The sequence below is a fragment of the Eucyclogobius newberryi genome, unplaced genomic scaffold (genome assembly GCF_026437365.1).
Source record: "Eucyclogobius newberryi isolate DKJ021-1_F unplaced genomic scaffold, fEucNew1.0.hap1 SCAF_2, whole genome shotgun sequence".
NCBI lineage: Eukaryota > Metazoa > Chordata > Actinopteri > Gobiiformes > Gobiidae > Eucyclogobius > Eucyclogobius newberryi.
This window is the reverse complement of record NW_027315834.1, coordinates 44,968,752-44,990,569: the sequence shown is the minus strand read 5'-3', so window position 1 is coordinate 44,990,569 and position 21,818 is coordinate 44,968,752. Positions and strand designations below refer to the sequence as shown.

At 38.1% G+C, this 21,818-nt stretch overlaps 1 protein-coding gene across 1 annotated transcript; it reads left to right on the top strand.

Moving 5' to 3' along the window:
• Positions 1–3,319: 3,319 nt before the first annotated feature.
• Positions 3,320–14,193, top strand: slc37a3 (solute carrier family 37 member 3). The gene is made up of 14 exons (XM_072453229.1): positions 3,320–3,379; positions 4,898–5,076; positions 5,893–6,007; positions 6,081–6,173; positions 6,244–6,327; positions 7,048–7,193; positions 7,935–8,031; positions 9,083–9,167; positions 9,977–10,197; positions 10,295–10,436; positions 10,728–10,829; positions 11,553–11,752; positions 13,212–13,277; positions 14,091–14,193. Exons 2-14 carry the CDS (start codon positions 5,000–5,002, stop codon positions 14,181–14,183), a joined length of 1,521 nt encoding a protein of 506 aa, XP_072309330.1. The 5' UTR covers positions 3,320–3,379; positions 4,898–4,999; the 3' UTR covers positions 14,184–14,193.
• Positions 14,194–21,818: the final 7,625 nt, after the last annotated feature.

The following is a 21,818-nucleotide window of genomic DNA, read 5'->3' as shown; positions in this document are numbered from 1 at the left end:
TGTCTAATCACCAATGCAAATAATCAGATTAAAGATTTCTGGATTTATATTGGCGATTTCATGCTAAAATGTGAAGTTATCAATGGGGTAATGTGGCTTTTTGTGCCCTGTGTGGAAGTATGACATCATCACATTCTAGAATCTGAGAACAAACAATTCTATAAGTGCTACAAAGTATGTTTTCATTCATAATATCCCACAATATCTGTCACGGTGACACGTTTCGAAGTGCGACGTGTTATTGCTACAGTAAATGTCACGATTTATAAATGATAATATTCCCATTAAACCTCTTTATAAATCTACAACATTTATTAAAGATGAGCTGCAACGAATAAGTGGCAGAATTAAACACTTGGTATATATTTATAACAAACACTGTTAGTCCTGAACACTCGCAGTACTGTCATATTCATGTGCAATTCATGTGCAATTACTGTCGTGATCACATGTGGTATTTGTTTATTCATTTTATTTGTATTATTTTTCCCCTCGATCCCTTGTTCGGAAATGGGAGGTTTTGTCTATAGGAGTTTTTGTTTATAAGAGATCTTCTACTTCCTATAAGTGATCTGTTCTTTTCCTCTGTATCTACCTGCGTTGCAACAATGAAATTTCCCCATGTGTGGACAATAAAGGATTATCTTATAGTTATCTATAGTTAGACACAGAAGTCACTTGTTCAGCTGCAGCTAACAAGAAGAAAACCAAAGACAATATATGGATGTAGCTATTTCATATTTGGTCTGTGCTGTTAAGGCTTATTTTAAATGGCGATAAAAGTAAGTGTTTTTTTTTTTGTGGTATAAATTGTGTTTTTGTGTTAAACTCAAATGTTTCTGAACGGAAGATCATTTGTTTTGAATTTCTCACTGCAAATTTGACCTTAAAAACATGTTAGATTTGTTTTTGAACTTCAGTTGTTGAATTTTGCTAAAGATTTTCATGCATTTTTCATTCACATTCTGAACTGAAACACTTTAATTTTCACTTTAATTAATCAAGGATTGAATCTAAATTTAACAGAAATGTTTGTCCTGTAAATTATTTTTATTTCATTTCTTTGTCGCGTGCTTTCTAGTCCTGTTTTTTATGTTTTTAGTTTTTTTTATGTTTATATTTGAAAAATCTAAGAAAAAAATAAAAATAAAAAATCCATGCATTGATATTTTAAACACATTTTCCATTTTAAATTTTGACACTGAGAAAAATGCAATGAAAATTTACACACAAACTAATTCAAACATGTTTTTTCCAGGTTAAAATCATTAGACAGTATTTACATAAAAAGCTGTTAAACGTAAAGTCTTACCTCTTTTCTCATCGCTTTGGTCCCATATAATCCAGTTTCCATCATGTTCGACATAATCTATGTTGAAAATGTCCCAAACGTTCTCTGCTTTTACACTTGGATCGCGTCCTCTCGTCAACTGCACGATGCAAATTCCCAAGATGCATCTGTCTCCCTCCCTCGCTCCCTCTGAAACACTCTCTCTCTTTTTGGACAAACAATGAATGAAATTGAGAGTTGGTCCAGCTCCGGGGTCGTAGGTCATAGATTATTTCCTGTCTAATTTTATACTTTTTCCACCGCCGCAGCAGCTGTTTACAAAGTGCAGCACAAGTGCCACTCACCACCACAATCACAGCTTTTAATTACTTTGGGGAAAAAAAGCTAAAAAACTCACTCACTGCTTTGGCCTTAATTTGAATGTGTCTTTTTTTGGGTCAAATTGATCTAATTAGTCTAAATAAAACCTATTCAAATCAAACAAAACATAATAAATTAAAGATGGGATTAGTACATTTACTGCGTCACATTGAAGGTTGTTTGGTACTTTTAAGATAAGATAAGATAAGCCTTTATTTGTCCACACAATGGGGAAATTCCAGTGTTGCAACACAAGTAGGTACAGAAGTAAAAGAACAGATAACTTATAGAAAACTTAAAAAAAAAAAAATACGCTCTCTGAAACGCTCTTTGGAAAAAACCTTATATTCTTAATAAAAAGTAAAAAAAGAATAATAATAACAGTAACAAACATAACACTCTTATTTACAGCAGTTATATGGACGGAGAATATTGCACACATTTACATTAATTGACAAAAGAACCAATCAATCACACGTTATCTTGACCTCTTTCTACTTCAGGTTCTGCCCCAGAATTTACATAATATATCATATCAGAACCAAAGTGAATATACTGTACAGTCACCTCACCAGCAGTGTATTTAATGCAGCTTTATATGGCACTTTTGACTCCGCAATGTTCAAGTTTCTTTGGGAAAGTAATTAGTTACTAGTTAAATGTAATAAGTTACACTAGTTACTGCCTCAAAAAGGTGACATCATCATCACGAGCGTGTCCTACAGAAAGGTTGTATTCTTCTCTTGAACATTGTTGCTGGTTTTTCAAGTATCTGAGTCTTTGTTTTTCCAGTAATGCATGACCTAACAGAGCTACAAGTTGTATTTTAACTAGCCTAATAACAAGTATTTACAATCAAAGCTACACACGACACTATTGTTTAAGTATATTATAACTTCATCCGTTCTGTTGGGAGTTATTATTACACCAAAATCCTGCATCTGTGTTATAATACTGTCATATTCATGTGCAATATTGTTTTTCAATATTCTCTGTCCATATGTTTTTATATCCACATTTTGTTTATAAGAGTTTTGTTTATAAGAGCTCTTCTATTAAGAGTGTTTTTCCTATAAGTTATCTGTTCTTTTCCTCTGTATCTACTGCGTTGCAACAATGACATTTCCCCATGTGTGGATATAAAGGAATATCTTTTCTTATCTCTTATAACAGCTGTAAATAAGAATATCACTATTGTTATTATTATATCGTATAAGAGGCTTTTTTCCAAGAGTTTTTCTATAAGAGTGTTTTTTATAAGTTATTATTTTTATCTTTTATTCTGTTATTATTCACTTCTGTACCTACTTTGTGTTGCAACCATGGATCTATTATATTACAGGTTGCAACAGTGGAATTTCCCCATTGTGGGACAAATAAAGGCTTGGGTGTAATTCCAGTCAGATCCTGCAGATGGCGTCAACACACACATCGTGCTGCTTTTTCAGTCCGTTCAGGCACAATACAAGTCACCTACATTCACTGCTTGATAATTGAACATGAGAACCTTCCACCTGCTCTTTATTAACTCTTTATTATGTATTTATCCGGCTGCAAAACACGCGTGTAAAAGTGTGTTGAAAAGCTGCGCTGCCACTTCCGTCCTGCGGGGGGCAGCAGTCACACGGAGGCGCCGCTGGTGACGCAGACACAGAGAGAGAGAGAGAGACGCACAGTAAACAACACGGATGAGAACGAGCCGCGCGACAACGTCTGTTTCTACATCAAGTAAGTCTTATTTTAACCATATTCACGGCTGTAATTAAAGTCGATTTGTGTTTTGTTGTTTTGACGACGTGAGACTTTGAATTCAGACGGAAATACTCGCGTAAAACGGTGAGATGAGCGCGCGCTGTGATCGTTCAGTGAAGCTGCGCATTGGAGATGAACTAAACGCATCATTCACCTTTTTTTTTGTAAATAAATCCTAATTTAACGTGTGTCTGTTGCCTTTAAATCATTTTTATTTGACCTCGACGTGTAATGTGTGTCGCCGATGCCATGGTAACAACCTTTTAGTCCAGTAAAGATTGGCAAAGGGAGAATAAATAAGAATTAAAAATGAAAATAAAAGATAGACTGGGCTCAAAGTGAAAGTGACAAGTGCATTTAATTAACTTAAAATAGAATACAGTCGTTATACAAGTTAAGTGCCGTGTACAGAAGCCCCTCTTAGCTGTGGGGAACACTACACCTTTTGTGCAACTTTCTGTGATGTTTACAGGGGCAAAACGAACCAATCCCCCTGGTTCAAACATATAATCTGTTTAGAGATTAGAGATGTATTAGTGACCTCCATAAAGAGCTGATTAACAATAAAAAAGGAACTGTGTAATCTCGTGTAATTGTCCAAACAAAGATATAAAACCAGGACTACACAGTTTATTGTAATGGAAATGGCACACGGAGAACCACATATCCTGTCTTTTACGTTTTGGGCTGTAATCGTTTAGTCGTTCGGTCGATTAATCGGTCGACCGACGTATTGATTTAATTTAGATTTAAAATGAAGATGTGGAGTGATTTAGCTGAAGGTGTTTGAATGAATCGTGAGTTTAATCTAACTTTTACATCTCCAACACACACATACACTGTTTACTAGTACTTTTATGCGTAAGCAGTTGTTTTTTTGCATGGATTCTTGTGCAGCTGGCAGATATTTGTTTGTTGCTGCTACGCCCGCTTTTAGTCGACCACAGCAGTACTGACTTTTGATGGAAAATGTTGTAGCTGTAGTTTTAGACCTCTACAAACATGGTCTTAAATGCATATTCTTCTTCTATTGCTTTATCAGCTCATGTCAGTCTTTTCTCGTTGTTTACAATGTGCACTTTGAACAGAATTCTACTTTTTTTGAAGACTCTCATCGCAAATATGTCAAGAAAACTCGCAGTTAGATCGTCCCAAATCGTGCAGCTGTTATGTAACGTGATATTTCTGCTCTTTTGTGGTTAATAGTGTACGTTTTATGTGACATTTATCGTTTTGTTCCATACTTTAAACTCAAAACGGGACATTTACGGGCACATTTCAGCTCATTCCTGATTCACAGATAAAATACCGTCTGAGTATTGTTCTCGAGATCATGCAAAAAGAACATCAAGATATGAATATATTTATTTCATGATACTAAAACGGTTCAGTCTGATCCCAGTGTCCTTTAGTAAACTGCACGTAGCTTGATGTGCCAACGATGCCTCTCCATAACCTCGTCTTTGCCTCTTTGTCCGTCTCTCTTGTTTCTAGCTTTGGCGCGGCTGCAGAGATGCCCCGGTCGGCCTAGCGCACCCGAGCTGCCCGTCGTCCCACCGTCCCGCTCCCCGACAGCATCTCGTTTTTGCTCCTGTGATGCCGCCCTCGTGCTGTGGCCCCCCGTCACAGTACACTCACCACCATCTAGCAACCTTCTGTCTCACCTTTTTCAGGCAAGAGGTGTATTCTGTTTACAATCCAATCCACACTGGCTGTTTTATGAGGATTCTTCTGTCTTGTCCTGACGACTGTTGACTGTTTTTGAGCTTGTAAATTAGGTCAAAGGTCCAGGGTCTTGACTATTTAAAGATAGCACTGCCACATGTGCAAGGATTGAGTTGGAGGAGTAACTTGAAGCGCTCTCGTTTTTGTTGTCGTTAGAAATGTGTTTATGCCAACGTTTTACAATTGCCTGGTTCTTTTTGTTTCGTGCTCAAAAGTCAGACCAAGAGTATTCAGTGAGAAGTGGTTGAGCAGCGGTTGAGCAGTGGCTCGTCTCACTTCCCTCACACGGTCAAAGAGGTAGTTAATAGTTAATAGTTCAGTATTTGTGGAGCGGCTCCTGAAGGGAAATGTCATCAGCCGAAGCAGCTGTGGGACAAAGTCTGCAGAAAGCCTCTTGTGTGTTCACTTAACACTTCTGACTTTGAACCAGTTTGTGTTACTCGGACGCTAATCACTTCTACACTATAATAGGACTAACATTTATTTTTATTTTTTTAGATCTTTACTATTTTTTTCTAGTTTTACAATGTTTTTCATCTTTATCAGCTCTAGTATATTTAATGACTCTTTCTTTCTGTTGAAAAGTACATTCTATTGTTCAGAGAAAAAGAGATTAATCTTGGTCAAGTATCAAATAACATGAAAACTCAGTTTAAAACACTTGTTTGTGTAAATTACCTTGTGTTATATCAATTATGGCATCAAAATGTGTTTGAATCTGGTTTGACTTTATGGTTTGACTTTCTGGTTTGTGTTTCCTGTAGTTATGTGCTGCTGCACTCGTCCAGGAAGACCTTCAGCAACGTGAAAGTCAGCATCTCTGCACAGTGGACTCCCACTCTGCAGAATGGCAGCTCTGCTGCTTTCTCTCCTTCAGAGGTACAAACTACAGACACATTCACATAAAGTTCAGCTGAACATGATGATGATGATGTTGGTTTTGTTGGATTAGACCTGGGAGAATAACCACCTGTTTGTGGACGAGCAGCAGGCCACTCTGTTTCTTGGAGCACTGGACTCCATCTTCCTCTTTTCATACGCTGTGGTGGGTAGAGCAAACATTACATGAACATGTCCTGCGCTCCTCTAACTGTGCTGCATGTTTGACCCTGCAGGGCCTGTACCTCAGCGGCGTGATCGGAGACAGGCTAAACCTGCGTTATGTGCTGTGCGTCGGCCTGTGCGGCTCGGCTGTCGTGGTGAGTGCGGCTGAACCCAATAGAAAGCTTCTGTAATGGAAGCAGAAGCGGAACATGAAGTGATCACAAAGATGAAACTGGGACCAGAATGTCACAAAATATGAAGGTGGTTTTAGCAAATGAAATCCTCTCTGAGACATGCGAGTGATATCATAGCCTGGTTTAAACACATTTACTTTTGCATTTACATTATTCGTTCATTAAATAGAAGCTTATGCCAATGAGCACTTTTGATAAAGGCAAAATCCTGATTTATTGATTTTACTGGACAAATACTCGAGAAATGTTGAGGCCACACTATGTTTTCTACAGATACATGACACACTTGCATACAAGCTCAAATATAGTATTTCCTTCCCATCCTTTGGACAAGAAAAGAAAACAAACTCATATTTCGACCCTTAACACTTCGAATCATTAACATTTCCATCTATTGTCTGTTAATCGTTGCTGTTGTGTTCCACTCCAGAGCATTTGAAAGCGACTAAACCGTTACAAGGACAAAACCGCAACGGCTACAACTATTTCAGTAACGCAAACGACAACAAAAGCATGAATCCTGCAGTTTTAGACTTCCACAAACACGAGCAAAGCATGAGATTCTCGCCTCGATTCAGCGGCTGCGAAGAATCCTTTTCAAACCCAATAAACGCACTAATGAACGCGTCGTTGGTGTTCTGTCGATAAGGGCGTGTGTGCCTGACTGTGCCGTGTCTGCAGGAGTTTGTGTTCGGCACCGTGACCGAGTGGCTGAAGCTCTACAACGTGTACGTGTACTGCGGGCTGTGGGTGCTGAACGGGCTGCTGCAGTCCGCCGTCTGGCCCTGCGTCGTGGCCGTCATGGGGAACTGGTTTGGCAAGAGCGGGTGAGCGTCGTGTGTGTTTTGACTGTCTTTTCTTTGCTTTTTGGGCCGGGAAACTCACGAGGACGACACTAAACCCTGCAGCTAGTTGATTGTGTAAATGTTGACGTTGACCGAGAGGGATTTAGTGTGTTGTTGTTGCTCTGTTGCGCAAAAGAACACGAAAAATAGGGAAAGGAGTGGAGTGAAATTAAGTGAGTTAAAGCGCTACCTACAGGTCGGACGACTCGTTAAACTAAAATGCAGTTCAGATAAATGTGTTATGAATTTTGCTTAAAAAGGATAAAAGTGTGTCACAGAATAGCATATTTTTTAGGTTTTTAATTTCACTTCCTGTTTGTTGATGACATCACACTGGGAAATTACCCAGCAAACACTGAGGAAAAACTCATCTAATGTTACCATCCTTAAAATTTTACGAATAAGAAATGAGAGCGACTCTATTGTGTTGAATAAAAGTTGTTTGTTTTGTGTAAATTCAGCATAAACTCCACAAATACCTGCTCCGTTGGTGTAAAACTATATTATATATATGTACAAGTATAAATACACCAAATTAAATCAAAATTTGAAAATCATAAAAACATCTCATAGGCGCTTTAAATAGAAAATGCATAAAAGATTTACACACAATACATGATGTTTTCTGCTCAACTTGTAGTTTAAGGACATGAATGAATAATTGCATCAAATCTAAATACATTTTTGTACACAGATGTTTATTTGTTGTTGTTGTTTTTGCAGGCGTGGCTTCATCTTCGGCCTCTGGAGCGCGTGTGCCTCTGTCGGGAACATCCTGGGTGCATTTCTGGCTTCAAGTGTTCTAAAGTACGGATACGAGGTAAAAAGCTGTCAAACAACTGCATCTTATTTTATTTTAGTTTTTATTTGTGTTTTTTCTGTCCTGAACGAAAAGAGTGTCACCTGAGTGCTATGAATTATTATTATTTTTATTGATTTATGTATTAAATATTTATTTATTTTTGAATTATGTTTTAATTTTACATGTTTTATTATTATTATTATATTTGAAAATATATATATATTGTTTATTTATTTATTTTTTATTTGTATTATTATTATTAGTGTTGCAAAAGGGGAGAAAATTTCTAGTAAATTTCCAAAGGTTTCCCAAAAATTTGATGAAAATGTTGGGAATTTTCAAACCTTTTTAATTGTCATTTCATAGTTGAATAAACAATGAAACATGTTTTTAGCAACATAAGGCCATTAAACACACAACAAACGCCTCGATAACCGTCTATCCTTGCAAAAAAAGTGTTTTGAAGCTAGATTATCTTGGACGTTTTGCAATTTGTTTGACCTTTGTCTGGCCACGGTGACTTCAGTCCAAACCTCCACCTCCTCTTTAGTGTCACTGTTTACCTCGGTTCTATGGTTACGTCTTTCTTTGGTGTGGTTACGAAAAAATGTGCTCTTCTCAGATTTAATTCGAAGTCTAGTTTTCATAAATTCACGTTATTATGCCTCTTTTCATCTACACTCTCCACATCCAACCTTTAGACAAAGTACCGTATTTTTCGGAGTATAAGTCGCACCAGCCAAAAAATGCATAATAGAGAAGAAAAAAACATATATATATAAGTCGCACTGGAGTATGAAATGTGTGAACATAACAAAATAATATCACATATAAGTTGCTCTGGAGTATAAGTATATAAGTATAAAATAAGTATAAGTCGCACCCCGGCCAAAACGATGAAAAAAAAGTGCAATTTATAGTCCGGAAAATACAGTAATTCTGTTTATTCCCATTAGTAATTCCTATTTGTTCCCTAATTCCCCATATAATAAATGTTGCAACTTTCATCATTATCGTCTAAAACGTGTTCCCTTGTTTGACCTCTGACCTCTGCCCTGTGTCGGTCCAGTACGCCTTCCTGGTGACGTCCGTGGTGCAGTTTGCCGGCGGCATCGTGGTTTTCTTCGGGCTTCTCACGTCCCCAAAGGAAGTCGGTACGTACCAGTATTTACCCAGAAAGAAACGCTTGAGCAAACGGTTGTTAAGTGCTGCTGTGTCGCGTTATTGTCACACTTATGATAAACCTTTTTGACCAAAATATTTCAGTTTCGCGCCTCAATTTTTTTTTTTTTATCAGACACTGTCAAAATAAAAACTTCACTGCGACAAAAGCCAGACCGAATCGAGGGTAATTTAGACTAAATGAGGAAATGCATGAATCAAATGATGATTAAATGATTTTCTTTGCGCTCTTCTCTTTTATGTCTTAAACTGTTTTGTGATTTTAATGCATTTTTCCTGTCGTGTGAAGCACTTTGAATTGCCGTGTGCACGAATTGTGCTCTACAAATAAACTTGCCTATTAAAATCAGGGCAAAAACTGTACATTTCTGTCGGATAGAGGACCGCCTGATCACGAGGGCCCCTCTGCCGCCCGAGAGATCCCCGGGCCCCGAGTTTTTGTTTCGTTCTGTTTTCATACACCGCTACAGGCCGTTCTTCCCAAATACATGCAGCGCAGCGCCTTTCGAACGCTTTGTCTTTGTGCAGAGAATGCCTTCAGCTCTTCCCCCTCTCGTCTCCACCTGCTCTGTTCTCCGTGGCGACACACACACACACACACACACACTGGCCGCTATTGCAATACAGTTAGTTGGTCGCGATAACGATTGCTGCATTTGCCGATATACTTTGCAGCGCTACTATAAAACCTTGGCGGAAATCATGTATTTCCTGCTGCACTGGCACGTTCTTAATACATAACCATTGCGTAAATACTGAAATGACCCTGTCGTGTTTTGAGGTTTGAGTTTGGAGTCGGAGACGGGACTGGGCCCGGTGGAGACTGACTCGGACAGCCACCGGCCCCTGATGAGCGACGAGGAGGGCGAGGCGCAGGCGGTGGAGGAGGAGGAGGAGCACGCCCGACGCGACCACACCGTCCAGCAGCCCGACGAGGCACCGCCGCGCCAACCTCAACCCGTCAGCTTCTGTCAGGCCTTCTGCCTCCCGGGGGTGCTGCCCGTAAGGAATCGCACCTCATTCAGTTGTGTTTTAACCACGAGTGAGACTATGAATACGTTAGTTTCATAGTCTGATTACATGTGTTTCTGTCCCGCAGTATTCCCTGGCGTATGCGTGTTTAAAGCTGGTCAACTACTCCTTTTTCTTTTGGCTTCCGTTCTACTTGAGCAACAACTTCGGCTGGAAAGAAGCCGAGGCCGACCGTCTGTCCGTGTGGTACGACGTCGGAGGAATAATCGGTAAGACACTTCAATTTAGAAAGCGTGAACGAATAAACACATTTTAAAACACAATAAAAACTCAAAATTAATTCCACTTTTGAACACCAGGGGGCTAAAAATACTTCATGATCTGTAAAATGGGCTGGTAATGTTGGATATGTTGTGTTTATACCATTTTGTGAAACATTCTATCTGAGCAAAGCAATAGCATCTCCATGGATACAAAGAGGAGGTAACAGACCCTCCGCAGGGACATAGTGCACCTTTAAACCCGTAATAACACCTTGTCGTTGCTTGTTTGTCTTCCAGGTGGGACGATACAGGGGCTAATATCGGATCTCATGGGGAAAAGGGCCCCAGTGTTGGCCCTGAGTCTGCTGTGTGCGATGGGAGCGCTCGGGGGGTTTAGTCGTAAGTGCATTTTTCTATATGTTATTCTTTATTTTATTTAAATTTTTATTTTGAGCAATACCATAACATTTGTGTCAAAAGTCAAACTGAACTCTTTCAAAAGTCAAACAAACGTGTCCATCACACCGTTTTCTGAATCTAAAAATATACAATAGCCACCATGTTTGAAGTTCAAATTCTGATTAAACAAAACTATTAAAAGGTTTTATCTACAATATCAGTGCTCTAAAATTAAAAGAGTGAGTGTTCCTGTTTGTTTTTGGCCTCTTTAGACCTTTTAAATACTCTTTATTTGTGCAACCTTTTTATTACCGTAATTTTTACACTATAAGGCGCACTTCAAAGCCTTTAATTTTTTTATTTTTAAAAGTGCGCCTTATAATCCAGTGCGCCTTATATATATACATATATATGGATTAATTCTGGTTGTGTTTACTGACCTCGAAGTGATTTTGTTTCGCTTGATGCGCCTTTATATATGAAAAATGATCAAAAATACACCGTTCATTGACTGTGCCCCTCATAATCCAGTGCCCCCTATAGTGCATAAACTACGGTATTTACTTCATATTCTATATTCTAAATTGGCATCTCTTCAAAACAACAATTGCAATGCCATTCATTTTTATCATCATTTCTTTATTCTTCAGTCAGATTTAAGTTGTTGTTATTTGTGATATTTTTGTGTAGATCTAACTGTTTAACTTCATGTCTTTGTCTCAGAATCTCCCAATAACCAGCTCATTAATGCGGTGTTATTGGCCATCACCGGGTTCTTCACCGGGGGCCCCTCCAACATGATCAGCTCCGCCATCTCCGCGGACCTGGGTCGTCAGGACGCGCTCCGGGGCAGTCAGGAGGCTCTGGCCACGGTCACGGGCATCGTGGACGGGACGGGGAGCATCGGAGCGGCCGTGGGACAGGTGAAGAAAACACTCCATACAAATGACACGATTTACAGTATTTAAAGAACGTGCACTTTTCTCCACGTCCTGACGTCGAGCACACGCCCCGAGTGTCGTCCTCCTCCTCCTGAGTCCGCAAAAAGTCTGCGTTTCAAGTTTTCCAGAGTTGTGGCGTTGTAGGCGGAGCTCGGAGATGTTCGTGCAGTCGGGTGCTTACATTTCTGTTGTTAAAGGTGGTATGGACGATTTTTTTCAGCAATTTTTTTATCATATTTCCTCGAGGCGTGGATAAATCATTTGTCCTGCCACGTATCAATCATAAAACGCACCTACCGCTCACCTGCAGCCGTGTGCGGCTCGTGCCCACGTTTCTGCGTGCCTAAGCGCATGGATCTATCATAATATAGTTCCCTCAGTGTACGGGGCAAAATGAAGACGGAGAAAGACAGTTCGAGCTGACGCAGAAGTGGACAGAAATCTACGGGAGACGAGCGATGCGATGCGCTCCGTTGCGCTCATAAACAAACGCATGTGTGTGTTGTATCAGTCCACACGGGGGAGTGGCATGCGCACTTCCACCTGCGTTCTCAAATCGCCGAAAAATCGTCCATACCGCCTTTAAAGCGCGTTCATTACAAGCGCTAACTCAATTCCTGATGTGGGAAACGCCTGACTGAAATGAAGTCGCGTGTGCATTTTGTGAACTATAAACAGTATTTTCTGGACTATAAGATTTGTCCGAGGTGTGACTTATACTCCGGAGCGACTTATACGTGATATTATTTGTTATTTTCACACTGACAACCACAAGAGGGCGCTCTAGGTTCTAAGCGACGCAGAAGAAGAATCTGCACTTCCTCTTCCTCTGGAGTTTGTGGAGTTGTTTAGAAGTGACACAGAGGAAGAAGAATTCAGTGGATTTAGTGATTTGGGGTAAAACTGATGCTTTGCTAAACTTGTTAGCATGTTCTTTATGCTATAGTTATCTGAATAACTGTTCATATGTTACGTTAACATACCAGACACTTACCACAGTTCTGTCTGTGCCTCATGTAGCTGAAGGTGTTAGCGTTAGCATACGTCATGTAGCTGAAGGTGTTGGCGTTAGCATACGTCATGTAGCTGAAGGTGTTGGCGTTAGCATACGTACACCTATTCACCATGTTCTCTCACCTGTTATTATTTTAAACTGCATTTCAAGATGAAATGTCTGTACTTGGTCTTGAATTTTATCAAATTAAATTCCCAAAAATGCGACTTACACTCCAGTGCGACTTATATATGTTTTTTTTCTTCTCTATTGTGTATTTCTTGGCTGGTGCGACTTATACTCCGGAGCTACTTATAGTCCAGAAAATACGGTATTTAAAGTCTTAAAACGTGAGATGCCAAAGCAGAGGAGTTCAAGAGCGAACAACAACTAAACAAATCACACGTTTATTTTAATATATATTTGACCCGTGTCTTTTTCCCGTAGTATTTGGTGTCCTTGATCGAGAGCACGCTGGGCTGGATGTACGTGTTCTACTTCTTCGTCGTCATGGTGAGTACATGTAGCAACGTGTTGTTACTCTTCTGTGAGGGAAGAAGAGGCGAGAGGCTTTTAACGTATGGAAAATGTTCATAACGTGCGATAATACCGTATTTTCTGCACTATAAGGCGCACTGGATTATAAGGAGCACTGTCGTTTTTTGAGGAAATTGGAGGGTTTTAAGTGAGTTTTATAGTGCGGAAAATACGGTAATCTTTTCTTTTTCTTTTTTGCTATAAACAAACAGCCCTACACTAAATAAAACCCACTTGACCATAGACTTGGAAAATAAAAAAGCACAAAAGTAAGTCAGACTTGTATCTGTACTTTACTTAAAGTGCCTCTGACGGGTTTTTACGATTGTCTTATTTTGACTTTATTTGGTGTATTTGTACCTGTTGAACATACACATTCTATTTTTACACCACTCGAGCAGGTATTTGTGGAGAAAACATTGAAAAATCTGTAGAAAATGACAGGAAGTGACATCACACCAGGGACACTCATTCCAGTCAAAGTTTATGCAGAATTTACACAAAGAAAGAACTTTTTTGACCCTCTAAACATTAATTCAGCTAAATAAATTTGCTCTCATGTATTTTTATTGTCAACAATTGTCGACTATTGTCAAAAGAATTGTGACATCAATTGCAAACAGGAAGTGGAATTATAAACCTTAAAATTGCTATTCTGAGAAGACAATTTTACAGTTTTTAGCCAAATTCAAAATATATTCATCTCAACTGCATTTTAGTTCAATGAGTCGTCCGACCTGTAGGTGGCGCTTTAACCCTTGTTCTTTCTTCTTCTTCTTCTTCTTGCAGACAGGGGGCAGCATTGTCTTCATTTCTCCCCTAATCTTCAGGGAGACCAGGGCCATGTGGAGAGACAGACGGGCCTCGCAACGACAAATTTAAGGAGGAAAAACATGACGCGAAACACTTTTACTACGTCTACTTTTAAAACTACTTCTACTTTATCACCTTCAGATGCGACAGAGTGTGAGTCTGGGTGAGTGTGTCGTGTCCGGAGACGGATTAAGTGCCTACTTGAAAGAATCTAGGCCTAGCGCCCTTCAAAGTAAAGTTAATTCTGGTGTAAATATTCAACAACAAAAAAACGTAGCGGATGTAAATACAACTTCCTGTGGGGCTTTTAACTTGAAACGCTTCCGTGACCCTTTGAAAATGTACTGCACACTCGCTGTATTTTAGGCCTTGTAAATATGTACAGCGCTTTTATTTTGAAACGTGAAGCTTGCACTATTACAAGTACTGTCAATTTTCAGGGGTTTTAATGTAACCGAGTCTCAAAAGTACACATTTATTTACACAAATCATCAGCTGAACGATATTAGGAAATGTTCACCAAAGTGTTTTTTTATTTGACATTAATTACCGGATACGATTTTGACAATTACTTGACAATAACAAGCGGTGAAACGTCTTTATTTACGATTTTGTTTTACTTTTACATGTGCAATGCGTTTTGTTTTGGTGCAGGGTTTTTTATCGACTCAAAAACATGGTCTTAATGTTCTCGGAGGCGGGTCGTGCTATAGTTAATAGTACTTTTTAGAGTTGTTTTCCTGTACTTTTACTTCTGCTTGAGTAAGAGTGTGCTGTTACTTGAGTAAAAGTTACTTGTTTCCGTCAACAACAGCGACACGAGCTTTACACTGACGACATTAAAGTGCCTCCTACAGGTCGGACCACTCGTTCCACTAAAACGCAGTTAAGATGAATATATTTTTGAATTTGGCAAAAAATTATTAAAATGTTATCACAGAAAAGCACATTTTTTAGGTTTATAATTCCACTTCCTGTTTGTAATTGATGACATCACACTAGCAAATTACCCAGCAAACACTGGGCCAAAACACATCTAATATCACAGTTTTTTTAAGTTGACAAATAAAAATACATGAGAGCGACTTTATTTAGTTGAATTAATGTTTAGAGAGTCAAAAAAGTTAGTTGTTTGTGTAAATTCTGTATAAACTTTGACTGGAATGAGTGTCCCTGGTGTGATGTCACTTCCTGTCATTTTCTACAGATTTTTCAACATTTTCTCCACAAATACCTGCTCGATTGGTGTAAAACTATAATATATATGTACAACAGGTATAAATACACCAAATACAGTAAAAATTAGAAAGTCGTTAAAACCTGTCAGAGGCACTTTAATGATTCTTACACTTTCATCATTTTTGTGTCAATTTTAGTCAGTTTTAGTCATTTTTGTGTCAATTCTTTGGAAATCGAAGACTCGTTTGTCACATTCAAAGTGGATTTTACACACAAACTGTTACAGAGTGTTCCTCGAGTAATAGTTTTTCTTACATATTATCGAATTTATCCAGGCGACAACGTTTTACTTTGAATATTGAGTCGTATTGTTTTAAAGGAATGTTACAATGTTATCTTCTGTTTACCAAATGATTTATGTTTACATTTTGCTTTTTATTCTCTGTCGTACTGACCACAAGCGGATGTATCATAATTGATGCCTTTTTTTATGCACCGTTTTTTGGTTTATGTTTGTTTCTTTGTTTTTGGGTCCTATTTTTTGTTATTTATGAATTGCTCGTCTTTTGTTTTGAATCATCTGACATAACGACTGCCTTTTCGACCTCGTTTGCACAGTAACACGCTCGTTTTCATCGGGCGCGTTCACGTTTTTGAACACAATGCCGTAATGTCAGACGAACTTGTACATCGCTACGGGAGATTCGCCCGTTTTTGGACGAGATAGACAAAATTATGACGATTGTTTTGACCTTTTTTAACTGACAACGATCACGAAGCACAAACGAGGTCGACAAAAAGTGTGCAACGTCACGTGAACGCAGCCCGCACCATTCATTCTTTACACGTTTACACTACGTGAAGGCTGCATGAAGGCTGCATGAAGGCTACATGAAGGCTACATGAAGGCTGCATGAAGGCTACATGAAGGCTGCATGAAGGCTGCATGAAGGCTACATGAAGGCTACATGAAGGCTGCATGAAGGCTGCATGAAGGCTACATGAAGGCTACATGAAGGCTGCATGAAGGCTGCATGAAGGCTGCATGAAGGCTACATGAAGGCTACATGAAGGCTGCATGAAGGCTACATGAAGGCTGCATGAAGGCTGCATGAAGGCTACATGAAGGCTGCATGAAGGCTGCATGAAGGCTACATGAAGGCTGCATGAAGGCTACATGAAGGCTACATGAAGGCTACATGAAGGCTACATGAAGGCTGCATGAAGGCTACATGAAGGCTGCATGAAGGCTACATGAAGGCTACATGAAGGCTGCATGAAGGCTACATGAAGGCTACATGAAGGCTGCATGAAGGCTACATGAAGGCTACATGAAGGCTGCATGAAGGCTACATGAAGGCTACATGAAGGCTACATGAAGGCTGCATGAAGGCTACATGAAGGCTACATGAAGGCTACATGAAGGCTACATGAAGGCTGCATGAAGGCTGCATGAAGGCTGCATGAAGGCTGCATGAAGGCTACATGAACACTACATTTACTCCGACCACTTTTTGCCTTTGTTATTTATCGTTCCTTTTGCGCCGCTCGTCTGTTTTCGCCAAACCGTTTTCTTGGTGGAATGTAGAGCTGAATGTGCAACAACATCTCTGCTGCCTTTTTGTTTCCTTTCATTGTATTTTCTTGTTTTCAAAAGAACAAATATGAGTGCAATCTACGTTTTTGTCATTAAACGTGAGGCACATTTTCTATTCATTTGTCGTGATTTGTGCAGCGTTTTGTCGACGTTTGGGAGAAAAGAAGAAGAAAAGGGGCGTGGTGTTGTTTTATTTGATTTTTTATTAGACTTTTGTTAGACTGGGACTTTAGAGTGACTGAAGTCGTCTTGCTTCGGTCTTATTTTAGAACTTAGTCTGAGTTAGAGCTGCTTTAGAACTACTTGAAAGCCAAATGTTTTCTCAGGTGGGTAAAAAGGTTTAAAGCGCCCTCTACAGGTTGGAGGACTCACTGAGCTAGTTAAGTTTATGGATTTAAAATGTTGATAAAAATTCTAAAAATGTTATCACAGAACAACACATTTTTTAGGTTTATAATTTTACTTCCTGTTTGTAATTGATGACATCACACAAGGAAATTACCCAGCAACCACTGGGCCAAAACTCATCTAGTGTCACCATTTTTTTTATTTGACAAATGGAAATATATGAGGGCAAATTTATTTTATTTTAATCTTTAGAGAGTCAAAAAGGTTGTTTCTTTGTGAAAATTCTGCATAAACTTTGACTGGAATGAGTGTTCCTGGTGTGATGTCACTTCCTGTCATTTTCTACAGATTTTTCAACTTCACAAATACCTGCTCGACTTGTGTAAAACTAATAATTTATATGTACAACAGGTACAATACACCAAATAAACTGTCACAGGCACTTTAATCGCGCATTGTCAGAATAGTTTGTACGAGTAGTTTGACTTGTATTCTCAAAAATCAATACATTTCTTTAGGCTGTGAGCTTTGACCTTTAACCTTGAATCAATCAGAACAAACCTCGTCAATCTGCAACTAAAATATGTTTCATATTTCTTTTCTATTATTATTCTATTTCTATTTTCTATATTTCTTTACAATTCAAATGTACAGACACAGACAAAAAACGTTAAAAAGACAGATTAGGAAAAGTAAGGCAAGAAAAAAAGGTCCAATTTTGTCCAATTTATGTGAGATTTGTCCATTTCAATTTTCGGTTCCAAAGGTATTTATTGATTAATTGATTAATTTCATCAACTGTCATTCACAGATTTAAACGGGATATTTTAACTTCCAATGACGACAAATATCAGCCCTTTACCTCACTTTAAACTTTAAAACCTTGTACTTGTCCAAGGATTTGTTCTTGTCTAATTCTAAGTTATTTATTCAAGTTTTCACTCCAAAAATTAGGCAAAATTGTAATCTTAAAAGCTAAATTTTTCAGTAAGATTTAATTTACTCAAAATCCTAAATAAGATATCCAAACTCGCCTTTGTGCATTTGTTGTATCTGTTGTTGTATCTTAGGGAATTTAAAGCTGGTTTTATCATTTCTTTAAAAAAAAAAAAAAAAAATTCCACAACTTACACATTAAATGCTTGAATTTAAAATGATAAATTCTTCATGTACGAGAACGACACAGGAAGTTTCAAATTTATACCTTCACATTAAAGATTATTTCTTCTCTTTTGTATAACAGACTTGCAGTTGCATGAAGTGTCCTGTAGGGCGCGCTCTAGGACACCTTTTGAGAATATTTCAATATCAAATCTCTCGACTCCATTCAATGTTTTTGGAAGAAATATTTAAAAATCTAAAATCCTCTAAATTTGATGATTATTTGTTTGGGATTGACTCCACAAACACAACATATTAATCTCATCTCTAAAAGTAAATTAATTCATCTGACAATTAATTATGTGGAAAAAAAAGAAAATCACTCTCGGGTACGTTCAGTTTAAAGACATTTACAATTGGATTTTATTTATTTCAGCTTTTACTGAACAAATACTTAGAGAAATGTTAGTTTTTCATTTGATTGATTGATTTACAGATACATTACACACTTAACCACAAATTGCACCTTTTTATATATTTTTATAACATATTTTGTTGGTTAATAGGAAAGGCCACTGACTTACAATTAACATTACAATTAAAAATCTAAATTATTGGTATTTTTTTTGTTATACAGCCTTGAAAAGATGTCAGTTGGTGTTTAAAAATGTGTTGTGTAATTCAAATTTAGCTCCGTTCTGGATTGATTAGATTTAAAGTGCCTATGACGGGTTTTTACAATTTTCAAATTTGACTTTATTTGGTGTATTTATACCTGTCGTACATATAAATTATGTATATATTTTTTACACCAATCGAGCAGGTATTTGTGGAGAAAACGTTAAAATCTGTAGAAAATGACAGGAAGTGACATCACACCAGGGACTCTTGTTCCAGTCAAGGTTTATGCAGAATTTACACCAAAAAACAACTTTTTTTTGACTCTTCAAACATTAAATCAACAAAATAAAGTCGCTCCCATATATTTTTATTGTCAAATTTAAAAATATAAATTGTCACATTAGATGAGTTTTGGCCCAGTGTTTGCTGGGTAATTTCCCAGTGTGATGTCATCAATTACAAACAGGAAGTGAAATTATAAACCTTAAAAAATGTGCTATTCTGTGATAACATTTTTATAATTTTCCGCAAATATCAAAGTATATTCATCTTAACTGCGTTTTAGTGCGATGAGTCGTGCGACCTGTAGGTGGCGCTTTATTACGGTCGTTTGATTAAAATATCTTGCTGCTTTTACCAAAGAAAAGTGTCCAAAGCCAAAGTGTGATTACAAGATCCATATTTTAATGTTTTCTTGTGACATCAATGACGTAAGGAACATTCCAGCAAATCTCGTCTCGATGCAAAAATCACAACGACAGAGATCAAAGCCAAACCCATACGACATCGAAGACGAAACGATACAAAGGTTACACAAAGTTACAGAGATATACATTCATGCAGACACAATGTAACGGGACACTACATTTTCAATAGCTGCAACATGCGAATGAGATAAACTTCTTTTAAGTGTCAAAATGATTGTTCATATTTTTAAATGATTTTTTTACATATATTTTTTTAAAGAATAACATTTAAAAAATAAAAACGGTCTCTTGTCAACCATGTTTAAAGTAGTGCAAAGTTATAGTTTCTGAAATATCATTTGTTTTATAGCAAAGGAGTTTATAATTATATTCCCCTTTAAAAAAAAAAAAAGAACATCAAATAAGTTAATATAGAATTTGTTGATGTGAAAAGACAAACGACATGTAAAGATGCAAAACGTTTAACGGAATTGAATAAATGTGATTATTACCGACTGTTTTTTCGTACGGAAGATCATTTGTTTCATCAGATTTTGAAGTTTTAAAAAAGTGTCGGATTTTTAACCGTGAATTTTGTTTTCGTCTAAATTTCTGCCGCTGAATTTTGCAGTGTACATTTTCTCTGGGTTGAAAAATTCAAAATGAAAATTAGTGTAAAATCACAGTGAGAATTTTCTGCAAATTTTACACTCAGAATTTTTGAATTTGAGAATTTTCAAATCCGTCCGGCGGATTTTCAAAAGGTGAATTTCTCATTTTTCATTTGGAAATCGTGAAAAAAACCACAAAAATGCACAAAGCAAAGTTCCAAACGTTGAAAATCCAATATTTTTTGTTTTTTTCAGGGTCAAAAATTCTGCAATGACGAATCAGCGGGATTTAAAAAAGACTAAACGTGATGAAGCGAATGATCTTGTACAGTTCAGGGCCAGTGTTGGCAGTGGCTGAGGCAGTTGTTGGAGGATTGACAGACCTGGTTTGGTCCTGTACCACCTCGGCCCAGCTCTGCGTCACCACTGTCGCTACGGACAACCTGAGATGCAATGGATTTTATGAAATGACATTATGAGGTAGATTGACTTGATGAAATACGTCTTTATGGCTTTTGGTCCAAATGTCACAGCTCCAGTCTCAGATATTCATGGGTTTCAGCTTCTTATTTTTTCTTATTTTGAGGAATTTTAATCAATCAAAGGATTTTGTCATCACTCTGAAACCCACGGATATGACATCACTAATAACACATCGATTTATTTAGCTTCTCTGGAGGTGAATGTCATTAGTTTATGTAAATCTTCTTTGGTTCAACTGCCTCAGCCGCTTCAAACACTGGAGAGAAAAGTCACACACATAAACCTGACAAAAACATGGACCTGTCACATGGACCTGTCACACACACATCACATGGACCTGTCACACACACCTGTCACACACACGTCACAGACGCACTCGGATATAAAACTACAGCTTTATATTGTGACATTAGAAAGACAGCGGTGGAGTGTCTGTCCCTGAGGACTTACAGTCTTTATGGACATTATCACCTCGTTTTATAAATGATATTTTATATTGTGTTATATTTTATTTTACTGGTGACAATAAATAAATAGACATAATATTATTTTAATTTGAAGTCACAATAGTGACAGCTTTACACTTCACCTCCACCGCTGACCTCTGACCTGGAGAGTAACACATCCACTCAGAAAAGTAAAGGTCACGACCCACAAACATGAGCCTGAGCAGGAGGATTCACAGTAATAAAGTCAAGAAAACAGCATAAACACTAAACATGATAATAACAGCTCAAACTTCATGAGCTCGAGGACAGTCAGTTTGAAACATATTTACAGAGGTGAGATTTCTCTCTGAGCAGGAGGTGATGTAGAGCAGGAGGTGATGTAGAGCAGGAGGTGATGTAGAGCAGGAGGTGATGTAGAGCAGGAGGTGATGTGGAGCAGGAGGTGATGTAGAGCAGGAGGTGATGTGGAGCAGGAGGTGATGTAGAGCAGGAGGTGATGTGGAGCAGGAGGTGATGTAGAGCAGGAGGTGATGTAGAGCAGGAGGTGATGTGGAGCAGGAGGTGATGTAGAGCAGGAGGTGATGTAGAGCAGGAGGTGATGTAGAGCAGGAGGTGATGTGGAGCAGGAG

Excerpts from the sequence above, each read along its gene's own strand:
- slc37a3 (XM_072453229.1), top strand. The coding sequence starts at position 5,000 with ATGCCGCCCTCGTGCTGTGGCCCCCCGTCACAGTACACTCACCACCAT. Across the intron at positions 8,032-9,082 it reads TTCTAAAGTACGGATACGAG|TACGCCTTCCTGGTGACGTC; the intron begins GTAAAAAGCTGT and ends GTGTCGGTCCAG. Across the intron at positions 9,168-9,976 it reads CACGTCCCCAAAGGAAGTCG|GTTTGAGTTTGGAGTCGGAG; the intron begins GTACGTACCAGT and ends TCGTGTTTTGAG.